We start from the raw sequence: 24,048 nt of genomic DNA, 5'->3' as shown, positions 1-24,048 counted from the left end.
GCAGAGGACCTGAGTCTTCCTTGTAGCTCTGACTGGTCTAGGATTCAATACGAGGCAAGGTGGGCCTCAAACTCAGAGAGCCACCTGCCTCTGCCTCCCAAATAATGGGCTTAAAGACATGCTCTACCATACCCTGCCTTAAATGGGTTTATGTGTGAAAATATATATATAAGCAGAAAACGATTGAGGAGGACACCTTTTACTGCTAGCCTCTACACACACACACACACACACACACACACACACACACACACACACTGAAGACAGGAGAGAAACTGTGAGCTGAGCACCCCAAAGCTCATAGAGTCTGCACTGGTCAAAGTCATTTTTATTTAAATGATGGAATTGTTTCCTGACTTTCCTCTGCTTGTCCTTTTTGGTCTTGTGCTGGATAGATGACATGTCAAGCTAGAATCATTTGGGAAGACAGAATCTCAATTGAGAAAATGCTCCCACCAAATTAGCCTATGGGTAAGCTCATGGAACACTTTCTTAATGGATGATTGATGTGGAAGGGCCCAGCTCATTGTGGCCAGATATAGGAAAACAGGCTGAGCAAGCCAGGGAGAGCAAAAAGCCACTCCTCTGTGGCTTCAGCATCAATTCCTTTCTCCAGGTTCCTGCCCTTCATTCTTTTGCAGACTTCCCTTAGGGCATGAGAACTTTCCTCCTCAAGTTGCTTCTGGGTATGGTATTTTACCACACCAATAGACACCCTTACTAAGACATCATGGGTTTGAGGCGTTGGAGTCCTGGACATAGCCGTGCTTGCCAACAACACACATGCACTCAAGGTTTCACCTTCTCCCACACATGAACCAGGCATGGTGGGACATGCCACTAATACCAGCACTTGGGATATAGAAAGGCAGGAAGGGGAGTTTGAGGCAGTCTTTGGCTACAAAGGCAGTTGGAGGCTATCATTAGCTACAAGAGGTTAGGTGCTACCTCAGATCCCGAATCTGGGTCCAAAGACAGCCTGAGATCCTCAGTTAGCAGACGTATAAAAAGAAGGAGCCAACAGGTTTTTGTATATGGACCGACATACACAGGCAAAAGTGACCCAGGCAAACCTGTATGCAGCTCTTCCTGTCTGCCTGTTCTCAGCTGTTGCTGCACCCCTGCATGCCCCAAGGTGGAGATGTTAATTTTTAGTGAGAGTGAGTTCAATACTTCAATACTGGAGTCACCTTTCTGTCCCCATGACAAAATACCTGAGTAGATTTAATTTTTAAACTTTTTTTGTTTGATTGGTTGGTTGGCTTTATGAGACAGGGTTTTTCTGTGTAGCCCTGGATGTCCTAGAACTCTTTGTAGACCAGGCTGCCTCCCTCCCCCAAAAACAGATCTAACTGCATCTGCCTCCCTAGTGCTAGGATTAAAGGTGTATCACTATGCTGGGCCCTAATTTTTAAATTCTTTTTTTTTTTTTTGAGCTAGGGATCGAACCCAGGGCCTTGCGCTTGCTAGGCAAGTGCTCTACCACTGAGCCAAATCCCCAACCCCTAATTTTTAAATTCTTAAAAGTTTATGACTTTCATTATGCATGTGTCTGTATGAATACAAGTGTCTTTGGAAGCCTTTAAGTGTCAGATCCCCTGGAACTGGAGTTACAGATGGTTATAAGCCACCCAGCATGGGTCCTCTAAGCTGAACTCAGGTCCTCTACAGTATGCATTCTTAGCTAGTGAGCCATCTCCCAGCCCTTTAAGTTTTATGATATTTGTATATATGTATACACACACCTGCATGTCATGGCACTGAGAGGGGCCAAGACTACCCCTGAAACTAGCAGCTGAACCCAGTAATATGTAAGTATCTCCCACGTGGTACTGGCTTTGAAGGCTTGAAGGGACGATGAAGAGCAGCTAAGACTTAGTGTCTATAGCGTATAGCAAGGCTGGCGTCCTTGCAGAAGGCAGGAGTCCATTGGTGAGGGTGCAGCCTCAGTTACAGTGGAGCCACCAACCAGTATTGAAGAGCTCAGGGAGAGAAGTTGAGGCTTGGTGCATGTGGTGGTGCATGTGGCAACGTCAGTCCCTGAAAAGGCCGAGATGTCATTAACAGAGGTGTAACCTTTAGTTATTTGGAGCTTTGCAATCCAGACTGGGAGCGAATCCCAGGAAGAGGACACTGAGCTACAGGACTTGATTTATACTGCTAGATGCTGATTCTGCTTTAATTTGATTGTCACTGTGGCGTCCTACCTCTGGAAGTAAGTTTTTATGTGTATGACTGTCTTACCTGCATGAACTTATGTGCACCAGTGGCATGCCTGGTGTCCAAGGAGAGAAGAGACCATTGGACTCCATGGAACTGAAGTTATAGGTGCCCTGAGCTGCCACGCAGGTGCTGAGAATTTAATATGGGCCCAGCACTTACAAGAGCAGCAAGCAAGTGTTCTTAGCCACTGTACCATCTCTCTAGCCCCGCTATCCTCCACTATTAGTGAGTCTTCTCTGCAGCCCCAACTGAAGGACTTTTATTTGGTTTGGCTTATTTTTATTTATTATTATTTTTTGTTTTGGGAAGGTGAGGGTGGTTTGTTTCAAACAAGACCCCATTGGAGCTCTAACAGCACTGGAGCTTCCTTGTCCAGGCAGGCCTTGAACTCAGAGATCTGCCTGTCTCTGCCGCCCAAGAGCTGGGATTATAGGCATACATCACCATGCCCAGCACTGAACTGTATTTATATTCTGATAGGAACATGATGCTTGAGATTAAAAAAAAAAAGTAGCTATTAGATTTTTTTTAAGTTTTATTTATTATCTATGAATACACTGTAGCTGTCTTCAGACACACCAGAAGAGGGCATCAGATCTCATTACAGATGGTTGTGAGCCACCATATGGTTGCTGGGATTTGAACTCGGGACCTCAGGAAGAACAGTTGATGCTCTTAACCACTGAGCCATCTCTCCAGCCCGGCTATTAATTTTGAAGGTATTTATTGGTTTTGTTTTTGAGACAGAGTCTATGTATTGTTGACTGTCCTGAAGCTATGTAGAATAACATTTCCTGTGAGTTTGCCACTCGATCCCAAAATATGGAATTTTAAAGGCTTTAAGGATTTTTTTTTTTTTTTTTGGTTCTTTTTTTTCGGAGCTGGGGACCGAACCCAGGGCCTTGCGCTTCCTAGGCAAGCGCTCTACCACTGAGTTAAATCCCCAACCCCAAGGATTTTTTTTTAAAGATTTATTTATTTTATCTATATGTTAGTACACTGTAGTTCTTTTCAGACACTTCAGAAGAGAGCATCCCATTACAGATGGTTGTGAGCCACCATGTGGTTGCTGGGAATTGAACTCAGGACCTCTGAAAGAGCAGTCAGTGCTCTTAACCGCTGAGCCATCTCTCCAGCCCAGCTTTAAGGATTTTTGTTTTATGTGTAGGTATTTTACCTGCATAAGTCTGTGTGCCACTTGCATGAAGTGCCCACAAAGACCAGAAGGGATGTGTGATCCCTGAAACTGGAGTTTAAAATGGTTGTTAGCCACAAGGTGGGTGCTGGGAATCAAAACCCCAGAGCCCCTGGAAGCAAGAGCTGGTGTTGTTGAGCCATCTTTCTGACTCAGGTTATTAGTTTATGTCTAATTGACAAGGGGTAATTTGTGCTAGTTTTTTTGTCAAGTTCATACAAATTAGTCATCTAAGGAGGAACCACAGTTGGAGAAAATGCCTCCCTCGGATTGGCTTGCAGGCAGACCTGTGGAGGCCTTTCATGATTAATGATTGATGGGGAGGGCCCAGCCCACTCTGGGCAGGTGATCCTGCTATGTGGCATACACCTTTAATTCCGGCTAAATACAAACTATTCTTCGGATGGATGGCCCAGTAGGAGTCTAGGATACGTAAATGGACCTTGTGACACTTGTTTTACAAGGGTTCAACATATCAGTTGCCTACAGGCAAGCACCCTCTCCACCTCCTTTGCATTCTTCCTTGTTCCTGTTGGCCTTCCCAGTAGCCACTGGACCCCATTTCTTCTCAACACTTCCGAAAGTGAACTTCTGTGTTTGCATCGTTTTCCAAGCATAGACAAGCACTCTGCAGCTCTGCTCCATGGCCGCTCTTCCAGCTCCTCTCTACATAGCTCCATGCTGACCGATTTTCTTCTCCTGAAGCAACTCCTGCCTGGGGCCCATCACATTTGGTAAGCAGGGTCCTCTTGATTCCACAGGCCTCCTCATCCACTCCTCCAGCCTCCAGAGGAGCAGTCTAAGCAACTCAAACTCATCCTCCCCAACACTAATGGAAAACACCTGGCTTGTCTACTTCATTTTCCTCCCACCCTGGAGCATTTCCGCCAGGCTGGCTCTGAGCACCACCATCCTGAGTCACAGTAGCCTGTGATCCATTACATGGCTTCCTGAGATCTAGCCTGCTAACAGTCCTTAATGTTCATCCCTCACAGGGCTCATGAGCTCTCTCCTTTCAAGCATTTTCCCCCCTCTTTTTTCCCTTACTTTCCCTACTAGAAAGTAGGTGGGGCACGGGGGTGGGGAATGGGAGGGAAGAAGTTCAATGTATGTATGTATGTATGTATGTATGTATGTATGTATGTATGTATGTATGTGACTACACTGGACCTCTCTATTCTATGTATGACTCCAGGCTGACTTCAAATTCAGAGATCCGCCTGCCTCTGCTTCCCTCCAAAGGCTAGGACTTAAGATGTGAGGACACAGTGGTCCTGATTTGAGCACAACCACTCCCTCCTTCCGTATCACCTCTGTACAGAATGCCTGTCACTCAGTATGGGACCAGAGGTTTGGACTGGGTATCTATCTCATGAGGAGTCTTTAGTGTTTAGGTTCAAATCTGGCCTATGAGGGAAAGACCTTAATTTAAAGGTGACAATAAGAACTCTTCAAGGCCACTTCAAATACGTTCTCCAAGACAGCCCCTTGCCCCCAAGATGAAGCACTTCTCCCACAAGCCTAAGGTTAAGTGCTCCCCATGGGGTGCTTCCCTCCTGTCTCCAGGTCAGGCAAGTGGTGCCAAAGTTCTTTTAATCAACTGTCCCATTCTTTAAGTACTACAGGGTGGCTGGGGGATTGGCTCAGTGAATAAGAGCACTTGCTGTGCAAGCATGAAGACCTGAGTCTGTACCACTAGCACTAAAGTTAGGGAAAAGACTGCTGTCTTCCAGCTCTACATGTCTTGAACCCCAAGGTATAGGCACAAAGAGAAAGTAAAGACAGGATTGTTGGGGCTTTTGGTCATCCAGTCTAGATCTAGGTTCAGTGAGACAGACCCCATTTCAAAGGACAGAAATGGGTGTATACCCAACGTCCTCTGCTCGTCTCCTTACATGGACGCACCCACTTGAACATACATTTGTACTACGCACAAACATAAACAAAAGCAATTTCACGGCTAGAATGTTGCTCAGTGGTGTAGCACTCTTCTAGCATATACAAGGCTTTGGGTCTAATTTCTTAAAAGTGTAAAAATGAATAAATAAAATAAAACAATTTAGGGACTAACAAAATAGCCCAGTGGGTAACAGCACTTGCCACCAAGCCTGATGACTTTGATCCTGAAAATCCACACAGTGGACAGAACTGACTCCTGCAAATTATTCTCTGACCTCCACACATGTGCCATGGATCATGTACCCCCTCCCCATAAACAAATAAATAGAATTCTTAAAAAAAAAAAAAATCAAATAATTACAGTGTTCTGGTTTATCTCTCCCCTTTGCAACAAAGTAAAAACATTCCTCCCATATAATTTTTTTATTTATCATTATAGCTTCAAAAACTACAAAATATATTGACATTAAAAATTGCAATGTCAAGAACAAAAAATATTAACATGGGGTCCAAAAAAAAACATAGAAAGAGGTAGTCACCAAATGTTTTAACATCGGTCTACCTCCCTAGTTCAGGATGGCAGCACATTTGACCATAGCAGCCCTTATAAGGCTGCAATGAGAGGAGATGGTAATTATGGTCTAATAGTCACAGTAATTATGGTCTAATAGTCCCGGTGAAGACAGCACCTAGAGCATCAATAGCCAGTCTTTGTTTCTTCTCCAAAAGTCAAGCTGTAAGTGTTGGCTCACACCTGTAATCCCAGCACTTGGGAGGCTGAGGCAGGAGGACTGTTACAACTTTGAGAAGTACAGAGAGACATTCTATCTCAGTAAAGCGAAAAGTATGACTAAAGAAGTCCCAGTATCTTCGGAAGCAACAGTCCTGCGTGAGGCCCACCCAGGGTTCCGACTGTAGAGCGGTCTGGAGGCTATCTCAAGGAGCAGAGTGACGTCTGGTGATCAGTACTGGAAGCTGCGCTTCGTCTGGATATCATCAAGAATCTGCTGCAGTTCCTCATCTTCAAAACGCCCTTCCAGGCTAGAAGAAGACCAAGAAATTTAAGTGACTTAGAAACTGGCAGTTTTCCCACCCTGTTTTTTTTTTTAAATAAAGATTTATTCATTTATTATATATAAGTACACTGTAGCTGTCTTCAGACACACCAGAAGAGGGCATCGGATTTCTTTACAGGTTGTGAGCCACCATGTGGTTGCTGGGAATTGAACTCATGACCAAAGAGCAGTCAGTGCTCTTAACCACTGAGCCATCTTTCCAGCCCCCCACCCTGTTTTTCAAAGGAGGTTCATCTCTGAGCACCTTGCTTAGCTCTACTACCTTTAAGTTTAAACCGAATTTCTTTTGACATCCCTTATAGAAGCACCAAAAGGTTGTAAATATATAAAAGATTCTAGGGGTTGGGGATTTAGCTCAGTGGTAGAGCGCTCGTTTAGCGAGCGCAAGGCCCTGGGTTCGGTCCCCAACTCCAAGAGGAAAAAAAAAAAAGATTCTAAAAGCTTCAACAGTCACATATGATTTAAACTTTTGTTTGGTTGGTATAGCTTAGTCTTTTCTTTGAGACCAGGTCTCATTATGCAGCCTTGGCTACCCTAGAACTCACAGGGATCTGCCTGCCTCTGCTGGGATTAAAAACACACACTCCCAGGCCCTGCAGTTTTGTGTCTCATTTGTTGAGTGACTTAATGATTATGTCCAATATCTTCTATACCAATAACACAGAATCCCAGAATACCTTTTAGGTCTGGGAGAAGTCCCATTTCCCATTGATTTCTCTAGATATAGTCACATGCTTGGCTACTCCCTACAGGAAGGCGAATTCTGCCCATTTCTAATGCTCCTCTCTGAGGTACTGGGAGCTCAAACTCAGTCCCAGACACGATAGGCAAAAAGTTCTACCACTGAGCTATATTCCTACCACCCTCTTCTGTTCCATATTCTTCCTGTCCTGGGGTATAAGACAATTATTCTCGGGTTGGGGATTTGGCTCAGTGGTAGAGTGCTTGTCTAGCAAGCGCAAGGCCCTGGGTTTGGTCCCCAGCTCCGAAAAAAAGAATAGAGGGAAAAAAAAAAGACAATTGTTCTCAGGCTTCCAAGATGGTTCAGCTAATAAAGGTTGTCTGCCACCAAATCTAACAACCTGAGTTTAATCTGGGAACCTACCTAGTAAACGAAGAGAAACTGTCCACTGACCCTCACGTGCTTAATGTGACATTCACAGGCATGCGTGTGTACACATGCACACAAACAATTAATGGGTAAACTCAAACTATTCTTAAGCCAGCATGCTCGTTCATGCCTGTAATCCCAGCCCTTGAGGTGAAAGCAGGGCAATCAAGAGCTCAAGGAAAGCCTTGGCTACCTGAGACTGCCACCAGCAAAGCACAAAACCAACCCCCAAGTCCCATCTCAAACACCACTCAACTACACTCTTACTCAACGCTAGCATGGCATCAACCCAACTGCTAAACGCTTACGACATGTGGATCTAGCAATCTGACTTAGAGAAATCCATATAAAATAGACAAACCCCATCCCATCCCGTACGAACCTTGGAATCAGCGCTTTGGACTCCTCAGCAGTCTCCGGGCACAGATTGGCTAAACAAGCCAATTCAAACTTATGTAACTTCTTCTGGAGAAGCAGGCTGAGTGTGAGGGAAATAGAACACAGGACGTTAGAGAGGGACAGAGACAGGAAATGAGCACGATCTATACTATACTATATACCTGAATAAAAATGTCACAATGGAACCTGTAATTACCTGCAGTTATATGCTAATACGAAACAAAAAACTACAGTCTCATTCAGTGCTGGTCAAATGCTAAGTCCATCAATAGCAAAAAGATCAAATGTAGGTGAGAAAAGGTATTTATAATCTTTGATTGTGGCTATATGGGCATCAGAATCCCCCTTTGAAATCACTTTCTGTTCCTACCCCAGAAAATCAAGACGTTCCAGAAAAAGAAAACAAAGAACCCACCGTAGACAGCCAAGAACCCTGAGAAGAGCACAGCTGGGTAAAGAGGAATGTATGTGCTGTAACTACTGCCAAGAAACCAGTAGTTGAGAGTTGCTCTTTTCAGAGGTCCCGGGTTCAATTTACAGTACCCACATGGTGGCTCACAACTGTCTGAAATTCCAGATCCACTGGATCTGATACCCCTCTTTGGACTCTGCCAGTACTAGGCACTTGTGTGGTGCAGAGGCAAACACACACATAAAATAAAATGCAATAATAAATATTCAAGGGGCTGGGGATTTGGCTCAGTGGTAGAGCGCTTGCCTAGCAAGCACAAGGCCCTGGGTTCGGTCCCCAGCTCCAAAAAAAAAAAAAAAAAAAAAGAAAAGAAAAAAAAATAAATAAATATTCAAAAGGAAGTGACTCTCTAGCTCTTTGCTCTATCTGCTACCTTTGATAAGTTAATGTTAAGCAATTCAGGAGATCTGATTGGCTAGCCTATTGCGTATGTTGAGGGAAACTCCTCTCCTTTAACTTTGAAATACCCCAAACTCTGTGCAAATCTGTGTGTAAGCTGCACCTTCAGGATCTCCATAGCCTGCACTATAAAATAAAGCTTACGAGAGAATAAGTTTGGTTTCCAAATGAATGTAGTAAGAACTTATATACTCTGGGGGACTGGAAAAATGGCTCGGCAGTAACAGCATCTGCTAATTTTCAGAGGACTTGAGTTAACAACTGCACTGGGTGGGTCCATGTGTCTACAACTCCTCTCTGGCCTCTGCTAGTGCTGGCACTGAACACACATGGTGCACATATATACAAGCGTGTATATACATATAAACAAAATAACAAAAAATGATTTTCTGTGCCTAATAGCACACATTCACAGCAGCCTGGTCTACACAGCATGCTCTTCACTAAACAGAGATACAAATCTGTCTCAGTAATAATAACGATGACAATAATATAAATTTTTTCTAAAAAACAAAAGACAGTGTGGTGTTCGACACCTTTAATCTCAAAACAGGTGGATCTCTGTGAGATAGAAAACAACCTGGTCTAATATGGAGTTCTAGACCAGCCGGGGCTAGATAATGAGACTCTGCCTCAAAAAAAAAAAAAAAAAAAAAAAAAAAAAATATATATATATATATATATATATACACACACACATATATATATACACATATATATATATCCAAGTTATATAAAGAAATCCCCTCTCCCCGCCCCCTCATGTGTGTGTGTGTGTGTGTGTGTGTGTGTGTGTGTGTGTGTGTATGTGTGTGTATAAAATAAAAATAATATTGCTGATGCCAAGTGCATACTGACTGGAGCCTGATATAGCTGTCTCCTGAGAGGCTCTGACAGAGGCAGATGCTCACAGCCAACCACTGGACTGAGCACAAGGTCTCCAATGGAGGAGTTAGATAAAGGACTAAAGGAGCCAAAGGGGTTTGCAACCCTACAGGAACAATATCAACCAACCAGATTCCATCCCCACAGAGCTCCCAGAGACTAAACCACCAACCAAAGAATACACATGGAGCGACCCATGTCTCCAGCTACATATGTAGCAGAGGATGGCATTGTCTGGCATCAATAGAAGAGGCCCTTGGTCCTGCAAAGACTGGATGTCCCAGTATAGGGGAATGCCAGGGCAGTGAGCTGGGAGTGGGTGGGTGGGGGAGCACCCTCGTAGAAGCAGGGGTTGGAGAGATGGGATAGAGGAGTTCCAGAGGGGAAACTGGAAAGGGGATAACACTTGAAATGTAAATACATAAAATATCCAATAAAAAAAATAATAAAATAAAAATGAATACAAGAAATCGTACCTGGAGGGCAGCGAGTGCATGATGGCATATACTAGTAACCCCAGAATTTGTGATGCAGTGGAGAAAATTTTGACTGAGTCAAGTCTGAGAGCCTTTTTTCTGGTAGGCAAAATTTGGGGGTGGGGGTGGGGGCTTCAAGCCCTTGATTACTTTTTTTTAACAGGTTCTATCTATGTAGTCCTGGAACTTGCTATGTAGACCAGGCTGGAGTCAAACAGAGATTCTCCTGTCTCTGTCTCTCAAATTCTGGGATTAAAGGCATACCCAGTTAGGGTTTTTTTGTTTGTTTGTTTGTTTTTCCCCTAAGTATTTGTGTGTGGTCTGTTTATTTAGCCATTTGTGTGTATGTGTAAGTGCGTAAGCATACATACTTAGAAGGCAACTTCTCATTCATTCTCAGAGCTTCTGGGTGCATCTGGGGTTCTATATAAGCTCAGGTCCTAAGACTTACCCAGAAAGCACTTTTGGTTGCATTTGTTTGTTTGTTCTATAGACCAGGCTGGCATCGAACTCAGAGATATGCTTGCCTCTACCTCCTGAGTGCTGGGTTAAAGGGGTGCACCACCACCTCTTGGCTGAAGCATGTTTTACCCACTGAGCCATCTCAGCGGCCCCTGCTTTGTTAGCATTTTTAAAACAGCGTCTCATGCAATCAAGGCTGGCTTTGAACCTACTATGCCCCTAAGGATGCCCTTGAACTCCTGGATCCTACAGCCTCTGTCTTTCACGAGAGTCTATAATAATAAAACCGTTTTGTAGGGCTGGAGATGCGGTTCAGCAGCTGAGGGCACCAGCTGCTCTTTCAGAGGACTTGGGTTTCGAGTCCCAGCACCTACACAGTGACTCACGACTGTCCGTAATTCCAGCCCTGGGGAGCTAACGCCCTATTCTGGCCTCTGTGGGTGTTTACACACATGGTGCACAGACATACAAGCAGCCAAACTCCCATAACACATACATAAGTAGATTTTAGTTTTGGGCTTATGTTCAGTACTCACCTACGAACACTGGCAATGGTCTCTCTGTTTTTGAACCGGCTGAAACGGGCTGTATAGTTCAGGGTTTTCATGAAAACCTCTGAAAGCTCCTGTTCGTCCTCCGCACTCTCATTCTGCTGCTTTCGGTGCTCCAGAAGCATGTGAACTTCAGAGTTCAGGAGCGTCTCAGCTGTTTCGAACTCTGGAAGAAGAATAAATGTGAACTGAAAATACTCTTTTCAAAGTCTCAGCATTTGGGAGGCAGAGGCAGGATGATCTCTGTGTTTGAGGCCAGCCTGGTCTATTATTGATGAGCTGTAAGATAGCCAGAGAGACTCAAAAACACCAAACAAACGAAACCAGAAGGCTAGAGAAATGAGCATGCACTGCTCTTTCGAAGGAAGTTCAATTCTCAGCACCCCATCAGACACCTCATAGCACCTCTCCCCTCCTCAGATACCTGCACAGACATAATTAAAATAAAAATAAATTTTACAACAGTGACATAAGGGCTGGAGAGACGACAGCTCCGCACTTAAGAGCATTGGCTAATCTTCTAGAGGATAAGGGTTCTGCCACACACAGCACCAACAAGATGGCTCGAAATCATCTTTTAAGTCCAATTAGTACATCTGGCTTCTATGGACACCTCACATGCATGCAGACCTACACGCAGGCAAAATAATCCTTATATATAAAAATTTAAAAACAAAGATTCTCCATCTCAATTAAAAACACACACAAAAGACAGAAGATAACCTCACTTGCTGGGGCTGGGCAGATGATTAAGTGGATAATGTACTTGCCACTCCAGTGTAAGAAGCAGAGTTAGGATCCTCAGAACCCACAAAACAGGTACAGAGGGTTCCTATATCTAACAGTTGGTAGGAAGAGACAGGGGATTGATTTCCTGGGGCAAGGTGACTAGTTTAGACTAGTTTAGTAGCAGGAACAGCACTATGCACAGAGGCTGGCACACATCCGACAAAAGGAAGTACCAGACATCCCAAACCGGAACCCATCTTGCTCTCAAACGTTCTTCCTAACTCGAAAAGCTACAACGAAGGTTCAGAAACCAACGGCAACAGCATCTCTCCTCAGAGGCCAGGGCAGAGAGCACTTCTGACCCACAGATCTTGAAACGCTTTGACTAGCACTGTGAGAGGAACCATAGCTCAGCTTTTACTGGCTGCCAATTTTGAAATGAGACCTCTGCTCCAGATCTTCTGCATGACAAGAAAAGGCATAGCTTAACTCCCCCTAAAAATCAAGAGCGATGGCGCATGCCTTTAATTCTAGCACTCAAGAGGAAAGGGCACGAATGTGATAAGGTGGAGGCTAGCCTAGGATACCTAATTAGACGCTCTCACAAAAACAAAACTGCTGGGTGTAGGGGAATTAACTACGAAAGGGTTCATTTGTACCGGGCTGACCAATCAATCCCCCGTGCCGGCCCCGAATGCTCCCTGTGGGCAGGGAACGGATAACGACTATAACTCAAGGACAATGTCACCTCAGAGTCGAACTGTCCCGGATACTACCTTTGGGAAAGATGAGCTGGGAAGCATCTTCTTCTACGTCGCCAGCTCGAGGATCGCTTCCACCTGCCGCCATCGCCCTGCGCACTGCCACAGACACTGCCGGAGACGGAAGCCGCACGGACGGGCTCTTCTAAGGAAAAGAACCAATCCGGCTCCGGGGCGGGGCCAAGTGAATGGGCGGGGCCGAGAAAGCGGGCGGACGACGGTAGGTCAGGCACCCTGCTATCACACTAGGGGAAACCCGCGAGACTGCCCGCGACAGGGGCGGTCCGGGCGCAGTCTAGCGGCTTCCGGTCGTTGGAGGTGTGGTTCTGTGCTGCCTGCTTGGAGATTAAAGTGTTTATTTTCGGCAACACACTATTGCCGTGGCACCTGGGAGCGTCAAGTAAGCCATTTCAGAAGAAAGTGAGGTGCAGGACTGAACTAAGTGGCTGATCCAAGGAATGTCCTATGTTGAAAAGCTGGGTAGGTGACTACAGAAACATACTGAAATCTCTTTCAATGATTGAATTGTGTCTTAAGAAAAAAAAAAAAAGACTAACCCCTGTGTGGTGGTAATGAATCAATCACTGAGCGCGAGGATCAAGAGTTGAAGGAGATCAGTTTGTAGTGGCGCATGCCTTTAATCCTAGCATGCCCGAGGCAGGCAAAGGCAGGTGGATCTTTTGAATTTGAGACTAGCCTGGTTTACAAAGTGATATAAAACCAGGGCTACATAGTGAGATCTTGTCTCAAAAAAAAAAAAAAAATTCACAAAGAGGCGTGGCTACTTAGCAAATTCCCAAGAATCCATGCCAGTTTAGGTAACATACCATCCTGTTAAATTGTTCCTGTGTATTTAACAATTCTGAGCAGGTGAAGTTTAATATTGAGAACCCTTTATCATATCTGTTGAGACATTTGAATAAGTAGAAAGCTAAATGAAAAAGTGATATTTTCAATTTAAAGAGAAACAAAAGTCTATACAATAAGGGGGACAAACACTTCTCCAGTTTTTGGGTCATTAGTGAACACTAGTAAACCCTGTAACTTAATAAAAAATGGGCTGGAGAGGTGGCTCTGTGGTTAACACTTGATGCTTTCAGAGGGCCTGGGTTCATTTCCCAGCACCCACACCAGATGGCTCACAAACACCTGTGACTTCAGCTACAAGGGATCTAAACCCTTTCTGGTCTCTCTTTTGGAGGTGAAACACACCATACACACCCTTCACATACACAGAAAATAAATCTTTTTAAAAATTGATAGAAGTATTTATTACAAGACAAGAAAATGTATTTTTATTATATATACAGAGGTGCACAGAAGAGATTAGAGGATAATTTTGTGGAATTTGTTCTCTGTTTCCAGTTTTGCATAGATTCTGGGGATTGAACTCAGGGCCTTTATCTGCTGCATGATCTCACTGGTCCAAGAATAGGTAGTCTTTTGGTTTGTAAATAAAATGAGTTTTACAAAACTGCTGTGTATCTATATTTGTAGAAGGAATGCATTGGTTAAAATAAATGGTTATATAGTATTGACAGCTTTTTAACCATTTCTCGGTGCTTTCCTGAACAGCATGTGAGAAATCACAACAGGGACTGGAGAGACCTCCCAGCAGTTAAGAGCATGGCTGCTCTTACAGAGGTCATGGATTCAGTTCCTAGCATCTACATGGTGTCTCGCACAGTCTATAACTATTGTCCATGGTGTTCTAGTGTGCAGACATACATGTAGACAAAATACCCATACTCATAAATAAACCTTAAAGCATAAGACCTTTATAACAGACATGCTCCAGCTTATCAGAACTCCTGCAAAGATATTCAGGGCAGTAGTTCATAGTCATACTGCACCTAGGTAGTAGAAATGGACTTGAGATTCAGTACACACACACACACACACACACACACACACATAATACACATACACATACATACACACATAATACACACATATACACATACACATACATACACACATATATACACACATACACATAATACACACATATACACATACACATACATACACACACATATATACACATACGCACATACACACACACACACACACACACACACACACACACACACACACACAGAGGCATGAAAGGAGGGAGGAGGAGAGAAGTCACCAGGCATAGAGAGAGAAAACAAGAGTAACAAAAACATAAAGTGACATTTCCCAGGTTGGCCCATGTGTACCATTTTCATTTAGGAAGCCATTATAAGCCATCTGTAAGTCCATGAGGTTAAAATGATGAGTAGGGTAAAAATCTGTCCCGAACATGAGCTCACTAAGAGTAGCGAGTGCAATATCTGACGGGTGATGTAACACAGTCAAAGAAGGTGCTAAGGAAAGATCAAGAGTCCGATGTTTGGCTGTAGTTTAAATGTGTCTCCTAAAGCTTCGTGTCCTGGAAGTCAGAACTGCGTAGGAGGTAGGGACTAGAACTGGAGAGGAGGTTCAGTTATGACAGTGCTTGCTTTTGCCAGCATGCGGACCCAGATTTCATCTGGGAGAAAGTTCGAGGGATATGAGTGGACAAGGAAAGGAAAAGCAGCCTCCCTTAGATTCCATGTTCACAGAAGAACATTTCTCATTGGGAGAAATGGCAGAGGAGCATGAGGACGGGCATCTAAACAGGAAGAGGCGATCCCAGGGGCCCCAGAAAATATTCAAACCACAGTCTACTCAGGAGTTCCAAGTGTTAGGCTTTTATTCCTTTTACTTCCCCCCTCTCCAGGGCTTGGTCTTCTGTCTGTCCCTGGTGTTCAGTTCTTTTTTTTTTTTTTTTTTTTTTTTTTTTTGGTTCTTTTTTTCGGAGCTGGGGATCGAACCCAGGGCCTTGCGCTTCCTAGGCAAGCGCTCTACCACTGAGCTAAATCCCCAACCCCTCAGTTCTTTGTCAGTATCAGGGCCACCAGCACCCTTGTTACAGATCATAAGAACCCACATAAAGTGCTCATTATCCCAGCCCTGAGAGGAAGAAGATATATACAATCCCAAGAGCTCTCGGGCCGTGTAAATCAAGGATGGTGAGAGACCTGCCTCAAAGAAATTGGATGGCATTCCTGAATAGGGATCCAATATCATTTTCTGCCATGTACATGGACACACGTGTACCTGCAGACACATGAACATCCATACACAGAAAGAGAGAGAGAGATGTCTTGGTGTCTAAAGGCACTTTCTACTAAGCCAGAGGAACTGAATTTAATTGGTAGGAGAAAACCGACTCCCAAAAGTTGTCCTCTGACCTCCATACATGCACCAGAGGCATATATGTGTGCATACATGCAAACTATAAAAATTGCTTTAATGAATTTTTAAAAAGAACTGAGGTCTAGTGGGATGCCCTTAGATATTGGGGGCATGGCCTTAGGAGGAATTAATGTATTTTGTACTCTTTGCACACCAGACCGTGCATCTCACCTTTATCATGTTCTCTTTCCCTTTTATATCCATGATGCCATGTGAAGGGAGGTCCTCACCAAAGCACCATGCCCTTCAACTTTCAGAACCCTGTGGTTCTGCAGGTTAAGCTTGATATGTAATCCTGACTGTCAACTTGAATGGCTTTTATCCACTGAACTTCATCTTTGCTCTTGTCAGGGATTCTGGCATTGTAAAAATCTGAGGGAGAAATGCACTTTTTGCTCCCACATAACACAGCTAAATGTCTTGATCATCTTGATTTTTTTTTTGGTAATTTTTTAGATTTGTTTATTATTTTGAATGCATAAGTGTTTTGGCTGTGTGTATGTCTGTGCACCGCTTGTGTGCCTGGTGCCCAAGGAGGTGGTGAGCTTCTGGGTGGGTACTGAGAATTGAGCCTGGGTCCTTTGAAAGAACAAGTGTTCTCAACCACTGAGCCAACTCTCCATCTTGTTAAGGATGGATTTACTGGCCAAGCAGGGGTGGTGCATGCCTTTAATCCCAGCACTCCGGAGGCAGAGGCAGATGGATCTCTCTGAGTTCAAGGTCATGCTGGTCTATGAAGGGAGTTCTAGGACAGCCAAAAAGCCTACACAGAGAAAGCCTGTCACAAAAACAAACAAACAAAAATGATGGACTTACTTTAACAAAGATTTGGAAAACTTGTCCTCCCAGGTACTGAAGTAAATAAGCAAGACATGACCAGAAAGACTTTCTCAGGAACATAATAGTGTCCTGCTACCTTCTCATGACTACAGGATGGAAAGCATCCCGGAAGTTGTGTTGCCTCAGGCAGAGCAGGTCTTTAAACTGAAGATCTGATGGGGCGGCAAATGCAGATGGTTCACTATAGTTGAGATTACGTAGTGAGTTCTGGGCCAGCCCAGGCTACATAGTGAAACCCTGTCTCAAAGTAACAAAACCTTCAGCTCTCAAGCCAGTAAGATGACTCTGATCTCATTGCTACCAAAGATCATGACCTGAGTTCAGTCTGAGACCCCACATGGTGGAAAGAGAACCAGTTCCCAAAAGTTAGATGCTCACACAGGTACAGGCACACAGATACACAAATTAAACAAACAGCCCAGGTCTCTGGACTGGGATATAACTCAATGGTAGAGTACTTGCCTAGCATGTGAAGTCTTGGGATCAATCCTCAGAAAGACACCACACACACACACACACACACACACACACACACACACAAAGAAATATCAAGACAGCCTAAACTTGGAGGTTTTCAAGCCTAGATGTCACAGATTCTTTGGAGAATCACACAAAACTTCAAGTAGGCTCCATCCTTTTGTATCTCTGATTACATTAATAACGAAGGGAAGGGTTACATGAGCTGCATGGTCATGTGCCTTTCGTTGTACCTGGACCTTCTCTGCAACATTTACTAGCTGTCTTCCAACAGCAAGGAAGCTCTTTACTAAACAAAGCATCAACTCCCGAGAAAGTTGTTCTCTGACCTCTGACACAGGTACTGTGGCATGCGCACACACGCGCGCACACACACGCTCACACACACACACACACACACACACACACACACACACACACGCACACACACACACACGCACACACACACACTCAAAAGGACAGAGGTGTAGCACACATAAACATGATTTCCCGGGACCTGGTTTTATATGTATTTTAGGCCTTGTGAACCTGAGTAAGCTCTAACTCATCACTAGTAGGTGGCACTCTTGCATGAATTCTGCTGTAGACTTAAAGCCACATAAAATAGGCTCTTGGAGCTAGGGATTTAGCTCAGAAGCGTGCTTGTCGATATGCATGAATCCCTGAGTTCTGACCAAGCACTTCATGAAGGTGGGGTGGTGCAGGCTCATCTGGAATCCCAGTAGATTTTAGCTGTAACTCTATAGCTAAATTTAAGGCCATGTCAGGATACATGAGAACTTGTCACCCCTCAAACAAGGGCAGAGGTAGAACTTGAAGGGTAGTGTTGGCATTTTTCAGTTGGACATACTCCAGTCAGTAACCCTAATAAACTAATTTTTTGCAAAGCTGGACTTGCCCAAAGTATCATTTGTAATCCCTGCAACTTCAGGAAGCTTATCTTGACTTGGAACACAAACATTGCCTCCCTCTACATGTCCAGTGTTCTAAAGCACCAGATCTCAAGTTGTGGTTCTTGACCCGTTTGGCAAAGATTTTTATATATTACATTAAGACTCTTAACAGCATAATTACAGTTGTGAAGTAGCACTGAAAGTAACTTCACGGTTGGGAGTCATTACAACATGAGGAACTGTATTAATGGGTCACAACACTAGGAAGATTGAGAACTACTGCTTGCCATTTTCCCATAATCCCACTTTATACACAACACTGAGGACAATTCAGATGGCTGGAGAGCCATCTAGCCCTGGCATTGTGTACTGGACCTTGGCTAAAGAACCTCCAACAGGCCAGCGCTAGGGATGGCTCCACACTTACGAACACTTGCTACAATTGAACCCTTGCTACACAATCATAAACCTGGAGTTTGAGTCCCATTTAACGTGCGAGGGATTTGGAGTGGGATTTTGTGTTTGAGAGAGGGTCTCACTGTACACCCTTAGCTGATACTCCTATAACTTTGTAAACCAGGCTGGCCTTGAGCTCTCAGAGATCTGCTTGTCTCTGCCTCTTCTAAGTGGTGAGATTACAGGCATGGGACACCGTGCCTCTCAAGTCCTGGTGTTTGCTTTGCATGTATGTCAGTTTATTGTTTGTGTGCAGTCTCTAAGGAAGCAACAGGAGTGTGTCGGACCCCCCTGGAACTAGAATTGCAGATGGTTGTTAGCGGTCATATGGGTGCTGAAACCCAAATCCAGACCCTCAATAAGAATAAATGCTCTTAACCATTGAGGCCATTTCTCTAGTCCAGATAATTATTTAGTATTGCTTTACTCTGTAGCCAAATTCACAGCAATCATTTTGCCTGAGATTATAGGCATGTGCCACAAATCATTTTGTTTCTTTTGTGTGTGTGTGTGTGTGTGTGTGTGTGTGTGTGTGTGTGAGAGAGAGAGAGAGAGAGAGAGAGAGAGAGATTGATTTCCTTCTGCAGCACATCCTGGCTTTGAACTTGTCTCCCAAATCATGGGGTTACAGACAGGAGCAACCATGCCTAGTTTTGGAAAGAGCTTTAAGAGGATCTTATCACCCCTACTCTCACCAAGAATTAGCACCATTAACCTCACCTGAGAGACTAAAGATGGCCACTTTTATACCACATACTTAAGCACCTCTAATCCCAAATGATAGGCATCTTATCATTTTATCACAACACTTATTGTGTGTTTATGTGCCAGATCACATGTGTAGAGGTCGTTTGGTGGCAGCCTTTCATCTGCTGAGCCGTCTCTTCTATCGTTTTTGTTTTGCTTTTTAAGAAACAGGGTCTCACTGTGTAGCCCTCCAGTGTTGGGCTCTACCACACCTAGCTCACAGGAATCTTAACAGTAATCTCACTGGGATTGGTGCTGCAGACCTTTATTCCCATCTCTTGTGAGGCAGAGGCAGACAGATCTCTTATGTGGTCAATCAACAAAGAAACAAAATAACTGCTAATCTGTCTATTCCTAGAACTCAAGTCACCTGGTTACAAAGAGGCATAAGACAGTTTTTATCCATTATGATTTATTCTCTACAATACTTCATTCAGGACTCTGATGACTTGTACTCGGCAGTTAGAGAGAGCCAAGAGGCAAGCAACTGTAATACAATAATTGATCTGAAATCTTTGCAGTGAAGGCCATGTAATCTCTTCAGGGAAACAAAAATAAAAATAAGAATAAAAGGTTTTCTAGACTTCTGAAATCTCAATGAAAAGCAACACCATTAGTGAAACTGTAGATGTTAACAGAGCATGGAAAACACATTTTGCTCAAAATATTAAAATTAACACCCAAGACTTTTGTATAGATGATTTTTTTTTATTATAAACAGTAAAATATATATGTCTCAACTACAAACCCTTCATGTGGAAAGGGTTTCTAACATGAGTTATTTTAACATTATGAAGCGAAAACGTTTTTTAAGAACCTCACAGTGGAAACAACCCAACACTGACAAACTCTAGTGATCAAAGACATTCGCTTTTAGCTCAGGAAAACAAGGACAATTCATAATTACAGAGTATATGTCCTAGCTGTGGGTATGATGAGACAAGCCAACTTTCCAGACCAAAAGGCACTCACAGCTAGGGATGAAACAAATTCTAAACCAAGCCAGCAGAGTTCAGCTGGCTCTTTGAGAACAGTGGTGACCTCTGTTTGAGCAGCCTATCACTAAAGGAAACCCAGGGCAGGAAACGGTCCCTTTCCACCACCACCACTTACTGGCCCCATACTGGCCATTCTTATCACTGCTTTGGTCAGCGTGTAGAAGGCAGCTCAGTTCTAATTCAGAGCATTACCTCCCTATGCAAAGCCCCTCCCCCCCCTCATGTGGACAATCCACAGTGGCTTTTTCCTGAAAGCTTCCTGCCACATGTTCCCATGAGGTGACCAAGACTGTGTACTTCGACTTGTTAATAACTATGCTCCAGTTAGGACTGACACCAGCAGAGCCCATTTCTTTTGGACCAAATAGTTTTCTTTGCCTGATTTCCAAGTCTCTTTGACAAGACAGAAGGAACTTGAGCATTTGTACTGCCATGGGAACACGAGGGAATGTGCAGGGAGTAAGGCTTCTTCACTCTAAAACCACTGAGCCCACTTCAGTGTGCCAGGCTTTGCCAGCTGGACTCTGTTTACTAACCCCCCCCTCAACTTTTTGGGTCTTTCTGTTCATTTTTCTTAAATGGCAGGTATTCTACCCTACCCTCGATAAAATAAAATACATACTATACATTGGGGAAGACAAGATAGGGCAACATTTCTACAAGAAAAACAGGCTTGAGGAGCATGGCACTGTAGATGCTTACATGACCAGTCTCACTGAGAGTGCTCAGGGGTGAAGTTTAGCACCATTTTTTTTTTTTTTTGCATTTTGCTTTAAATCTTTAGAAATTAAACAACTCAACACAGAACGCTTGAACAGAATGAGTGTAGCCCTATGTATCAATACTGTTTTACAAATTAGATGTGGGTGGCTCAGTCCAGAGCTGAGCACCCTGCATCAATCCATGGCACCTGAGAGCACCTGCTGCCACATGTTAATGACGTAGCCGTCATTCCTCTCAGCAGCATGGGACCCCTTCATGCTGTGCATGTGAAGGAACCCAACCTGACAGTAAGGGGCATGCATCCTGGGTATTCCAGTGTTATCCACGCTTCCCTCACCCATCCGTTCCAGGCCCATAACCACTTCTGGTACAACCTCTGTGCCCAGTTTAAAAAAAACAAAAAACAAAAACCCAGGAACTTTTGAGTGATGCCAGAATAGCACACAGGAAGTAGCCCTACTTCCCTTCCATGCCTGGCACAGGAAACTCAGATGATCATATGACTTGAATAGTTGCCCATTTTGGAAACCACACCATCACATCAATTTTGAAAACGAAACCAAAACATATGTTCACCGACTTGAGGCCACATCCCCCTCATGAGTTCTCTATGAACATTGATGAAAACCAGTTTGTCATCCTCAGGAGCCTTTCTTCCAGCCGGCCGTTCCCTTGAGTTGCCTGAGCAGTGCCTGTGAGACAGAGCTTTCAAAGCACCTCCCTAGTTTCCTAGTACTAAGTGTTTTGTCACCAGGTGAGTGAAAAGAATTTGCTAACAGCTATGTTGGAATGAGTAAAGATGGGAGAGGGAATGTCAAGAGTTTTTAAATGAGCAACACGAACAGTTTGGACATTTGCACTGGTGAGGTGAAGAGTCCCAGTATGGTAGGCAAGTTAAAGGTTCACCTTGTTTTATTACACAGCATTGTTCTAGAGTCCTACTGAGGACTGATATCAAGTCTTCCTACTTCTTCAGGCAAATCAGAAGAAAGAACTCCCCTACTTAAAGGTCCCTCAGGATGTTTGCCTGTGAAGAAAATCAGCTCAGAGACCCTGGAAGCTCTCCTGTGACAGTATGTCCTAAAGCCCAACCCATCCACCTGTTTACATGTCTGTGCTTCTGAGAACCTAGATGCAGCTACATAGGCACTGCTACCAGAGAAGAGGTGAGGTAGCCGGGTGGTGAGGAAGAGATCTCTCCTTTCACACCTGCTTACGATGATGACATTTGGACCTCTATGGGCATCTCCATTCCATTCCTCAGCAGGCTATGCCACAGAGCTCTGTTCAACACCAGGAGACTCAATGCAGGAAGAGTACCAGAGCGTCCGCTGAGAGTCAGGTAAGCATGAAAACCTTCACAGCTTACTGCACAATGAAATGTCATCCACAGGACTTCTGATCTTGGTACGAGAATCTTGTCCAGGACTCACAGGGGCTCATGGTGCCCACATTCAACCCTAACATGGTGTTCACTTATGAAGCATGGAGGTTGTGGATCAACTCTTGGTACACAATAAACTGGAAGTTTAAAAAAAGGAATTTAAAACAACCTAAAAGTGGTTCATGTTGGTCTCCGTTGCCCAGACTGCCAGGGGAGTACACCTAATTGATCTGGTGGGCTGTGGGGGGTTGGGGAAGAAGCCTCCATGGATCACCGTCAATTCCAGTAGTCAGTGTGTGGCCAACATATGTGGGAAATCGCCAGACAACAGTCTTCTGAACCCACACAGCCATTCTCACTGGTTATTGGGGAGCCCTGATCCAACAGAACCCCAGATTGAGGGAAAGGCTGATATAAGGCTTGGGCCCCTCATGTTCTGTTGCATTCAATGTATCCCCACACCCTCCAGTCAGCAGGAGGCAGACTTGGCAACGGAAGCTAGCATCATAAAATGGTGCAGTAATAGAAGTAACTGGACCAGGAAGAGGAGGCATCTGCTCCAATGATGTCATAGCCATTGGTGGCCACAGGGGGGTGGGACTGGTCATGTAGCCTTGTGTCAGGAGTAATGATTGTAGAGGGGCGGGGCATGAAGAGTGCCATTCTGGAAACAGTGCTGTCGAGAAGCAATATACTCTGCATAACTGATTGTCACCTTCTCACTTCGATACCTGTACGAGGAAACAGACAAAGGTATTAGGAACCCCAAATACCTCAATGTGAAGGAAGAGTCACTCAGTAGAGAAAACCAAAAGCTTATCCCACAGTCTCAAAGAATAAAATGGAAGACCAAGAGCAATCTTACTTACAGAAAATGAAAGACGGCACAAGAAATGATGCTGTTCTTACAAATGAACAAGATGAGAAAGCACATCACAGTTCACCCCTGAGAATGTATCTCAGCACACCCCACCTCAAAATGCTACATATGCTTATCAACAGGCTGCTGGTAAGCAATCTGCTACCAGGATCTGCATGAGGGATTTCAGAGTCAAATTACAAGGGTGGCAGATTGGAAGATGGCTGCACCAAACCCCAGTGTAAACTGCATTAGCTATGCTCAGGTTTAAAATGAGATAAATTTGACAGAAATGCAACCTCAACTTGTAGAAGAGCAACAAACAGGTTATAACTAAAAGGGGCATAGATACCTAATTCTGGGTCAAATTCTGGTGAAGCAGGTTAATGGATCCTTGGCTATAGGAAGGTCTCACTCCCCAGATGAATATGCCATATCACGGGGTCATCAGAACAGAATTCATAGCACTTTGGCTTTGCTCTGGAAAGAGCCATGAGTCAGGATGCAAAGCATGGGTGTTACAAACCTATGGAGCCTACTACAGACCACAGGAGCTGGGTGACAATCCTTACCCAGAGCCATCTCTTTCCCACTGTAATCACTCCTCCACTGCAAGGTGATTATTCCTGAATTTTGACAGGGAAATGGCTGTTCAAATAAATTGTAATAGTAATAATGCTTTGTATTTGCAGTGTTTTTATTATTATTACTATTATTATATTTTGGTGCTGGAGGTGGAACCCAGGGCCTTGAGCGTATATACTATGTA

General features: G+C 44.1%; 2 protein-coding genes and 1 long non-coding RNA gene across 29 annotated transcripts in view; 1 reads left to right on the top strand and 2 right to left on the bottom strand.

Moving 5' to 3' along the window:
* Positions 1-5,648: 5,648 nt before the first annotated feature.
* On the bottom strand, positions 5,649-12,781 carry Polr2d (RNA polymerase II subunit D). Its single transcript, NM_001108886.1, has 4 exons — positions 12,654-12,781; positions 11,134-11,314; positions 7,887-7,982; positions 5,649-6,358 (listed from the first exon to the last, which is right to left on the bottom strand). Exons 1-4 carry the CDS (start codon positions 12,724-12,726, stop codon positions 6,280-6,282), a joined length of 429 nt encoding a protein of 142 aa, NP_001102356.1. The 5' UTR covers positions 12,727-12,781; the 3' UTR covers positions 5,649-6,279.
* Positions 12,782-12,928: 147 nt separating this feature from the next.
* The window catches only part of LOC100910201 (uncharacterized), a 15,732-nt gene continuing 4,612 nt past the window's right edge, over positions 12,929-24,048 (top strand). Inside the window, exons 1-2 of one of the 2 annotated variants that reach the window (XR_015642832.1) lie at positions 12,929-13,118; positions 22,013-23,955. This is a non-coding gene — a long non-coding RNA (uncharacterized LOC100910201). Of the gene's footprint in view, positions 13,119-22,012; positions 23,956-24,048 lie in introns of those variants that run through there. The other variant, XR_015642833.1, reaches the window with a different exon arrangement.
* Positions 19,968-24,048, bottom strand: part of Ammecr1l (AMMECR1 like) — a 24,038-nt gene continuing 19,957 nt past the window's right edge. For 10 of the 26 annotated variants that reach the window (XR_015642338.1, XR_015642337.1, XR_015642335.1 and 7 more), the window contains one exon: positions 20,003-23,151. Coding sequence is in view for 11 of the 26 variants with exons in the window: in XM_087592901.1 (XP_087449027.1) it covers positions 23,040-23,151 (112 nt within the window). In the remaining 15 variants the exon portion in view is untranslated. 26 annotated transcript variants of the gene reach the window in all.

The sequence above is a fragment of the Rattus norvegicus genome, chromosome 18 (assembly GCF_021556685.1).
Source record: "Rattus norvegicus strain SHRSP/BbbUtx chromosome 18, alternate assembly SHRSP_T2T, whole genome shotgun sequence".
NCBI lineage: Eukaryota > Metazoa > Chordata > Mammalia > Rodentia > Muridae > Rattus > Rattus norvegicus.
Note: the sequence above shows the minus strand (reverse complement) of the source record. Positions and strands in the feature narration are given on the sequence as shown.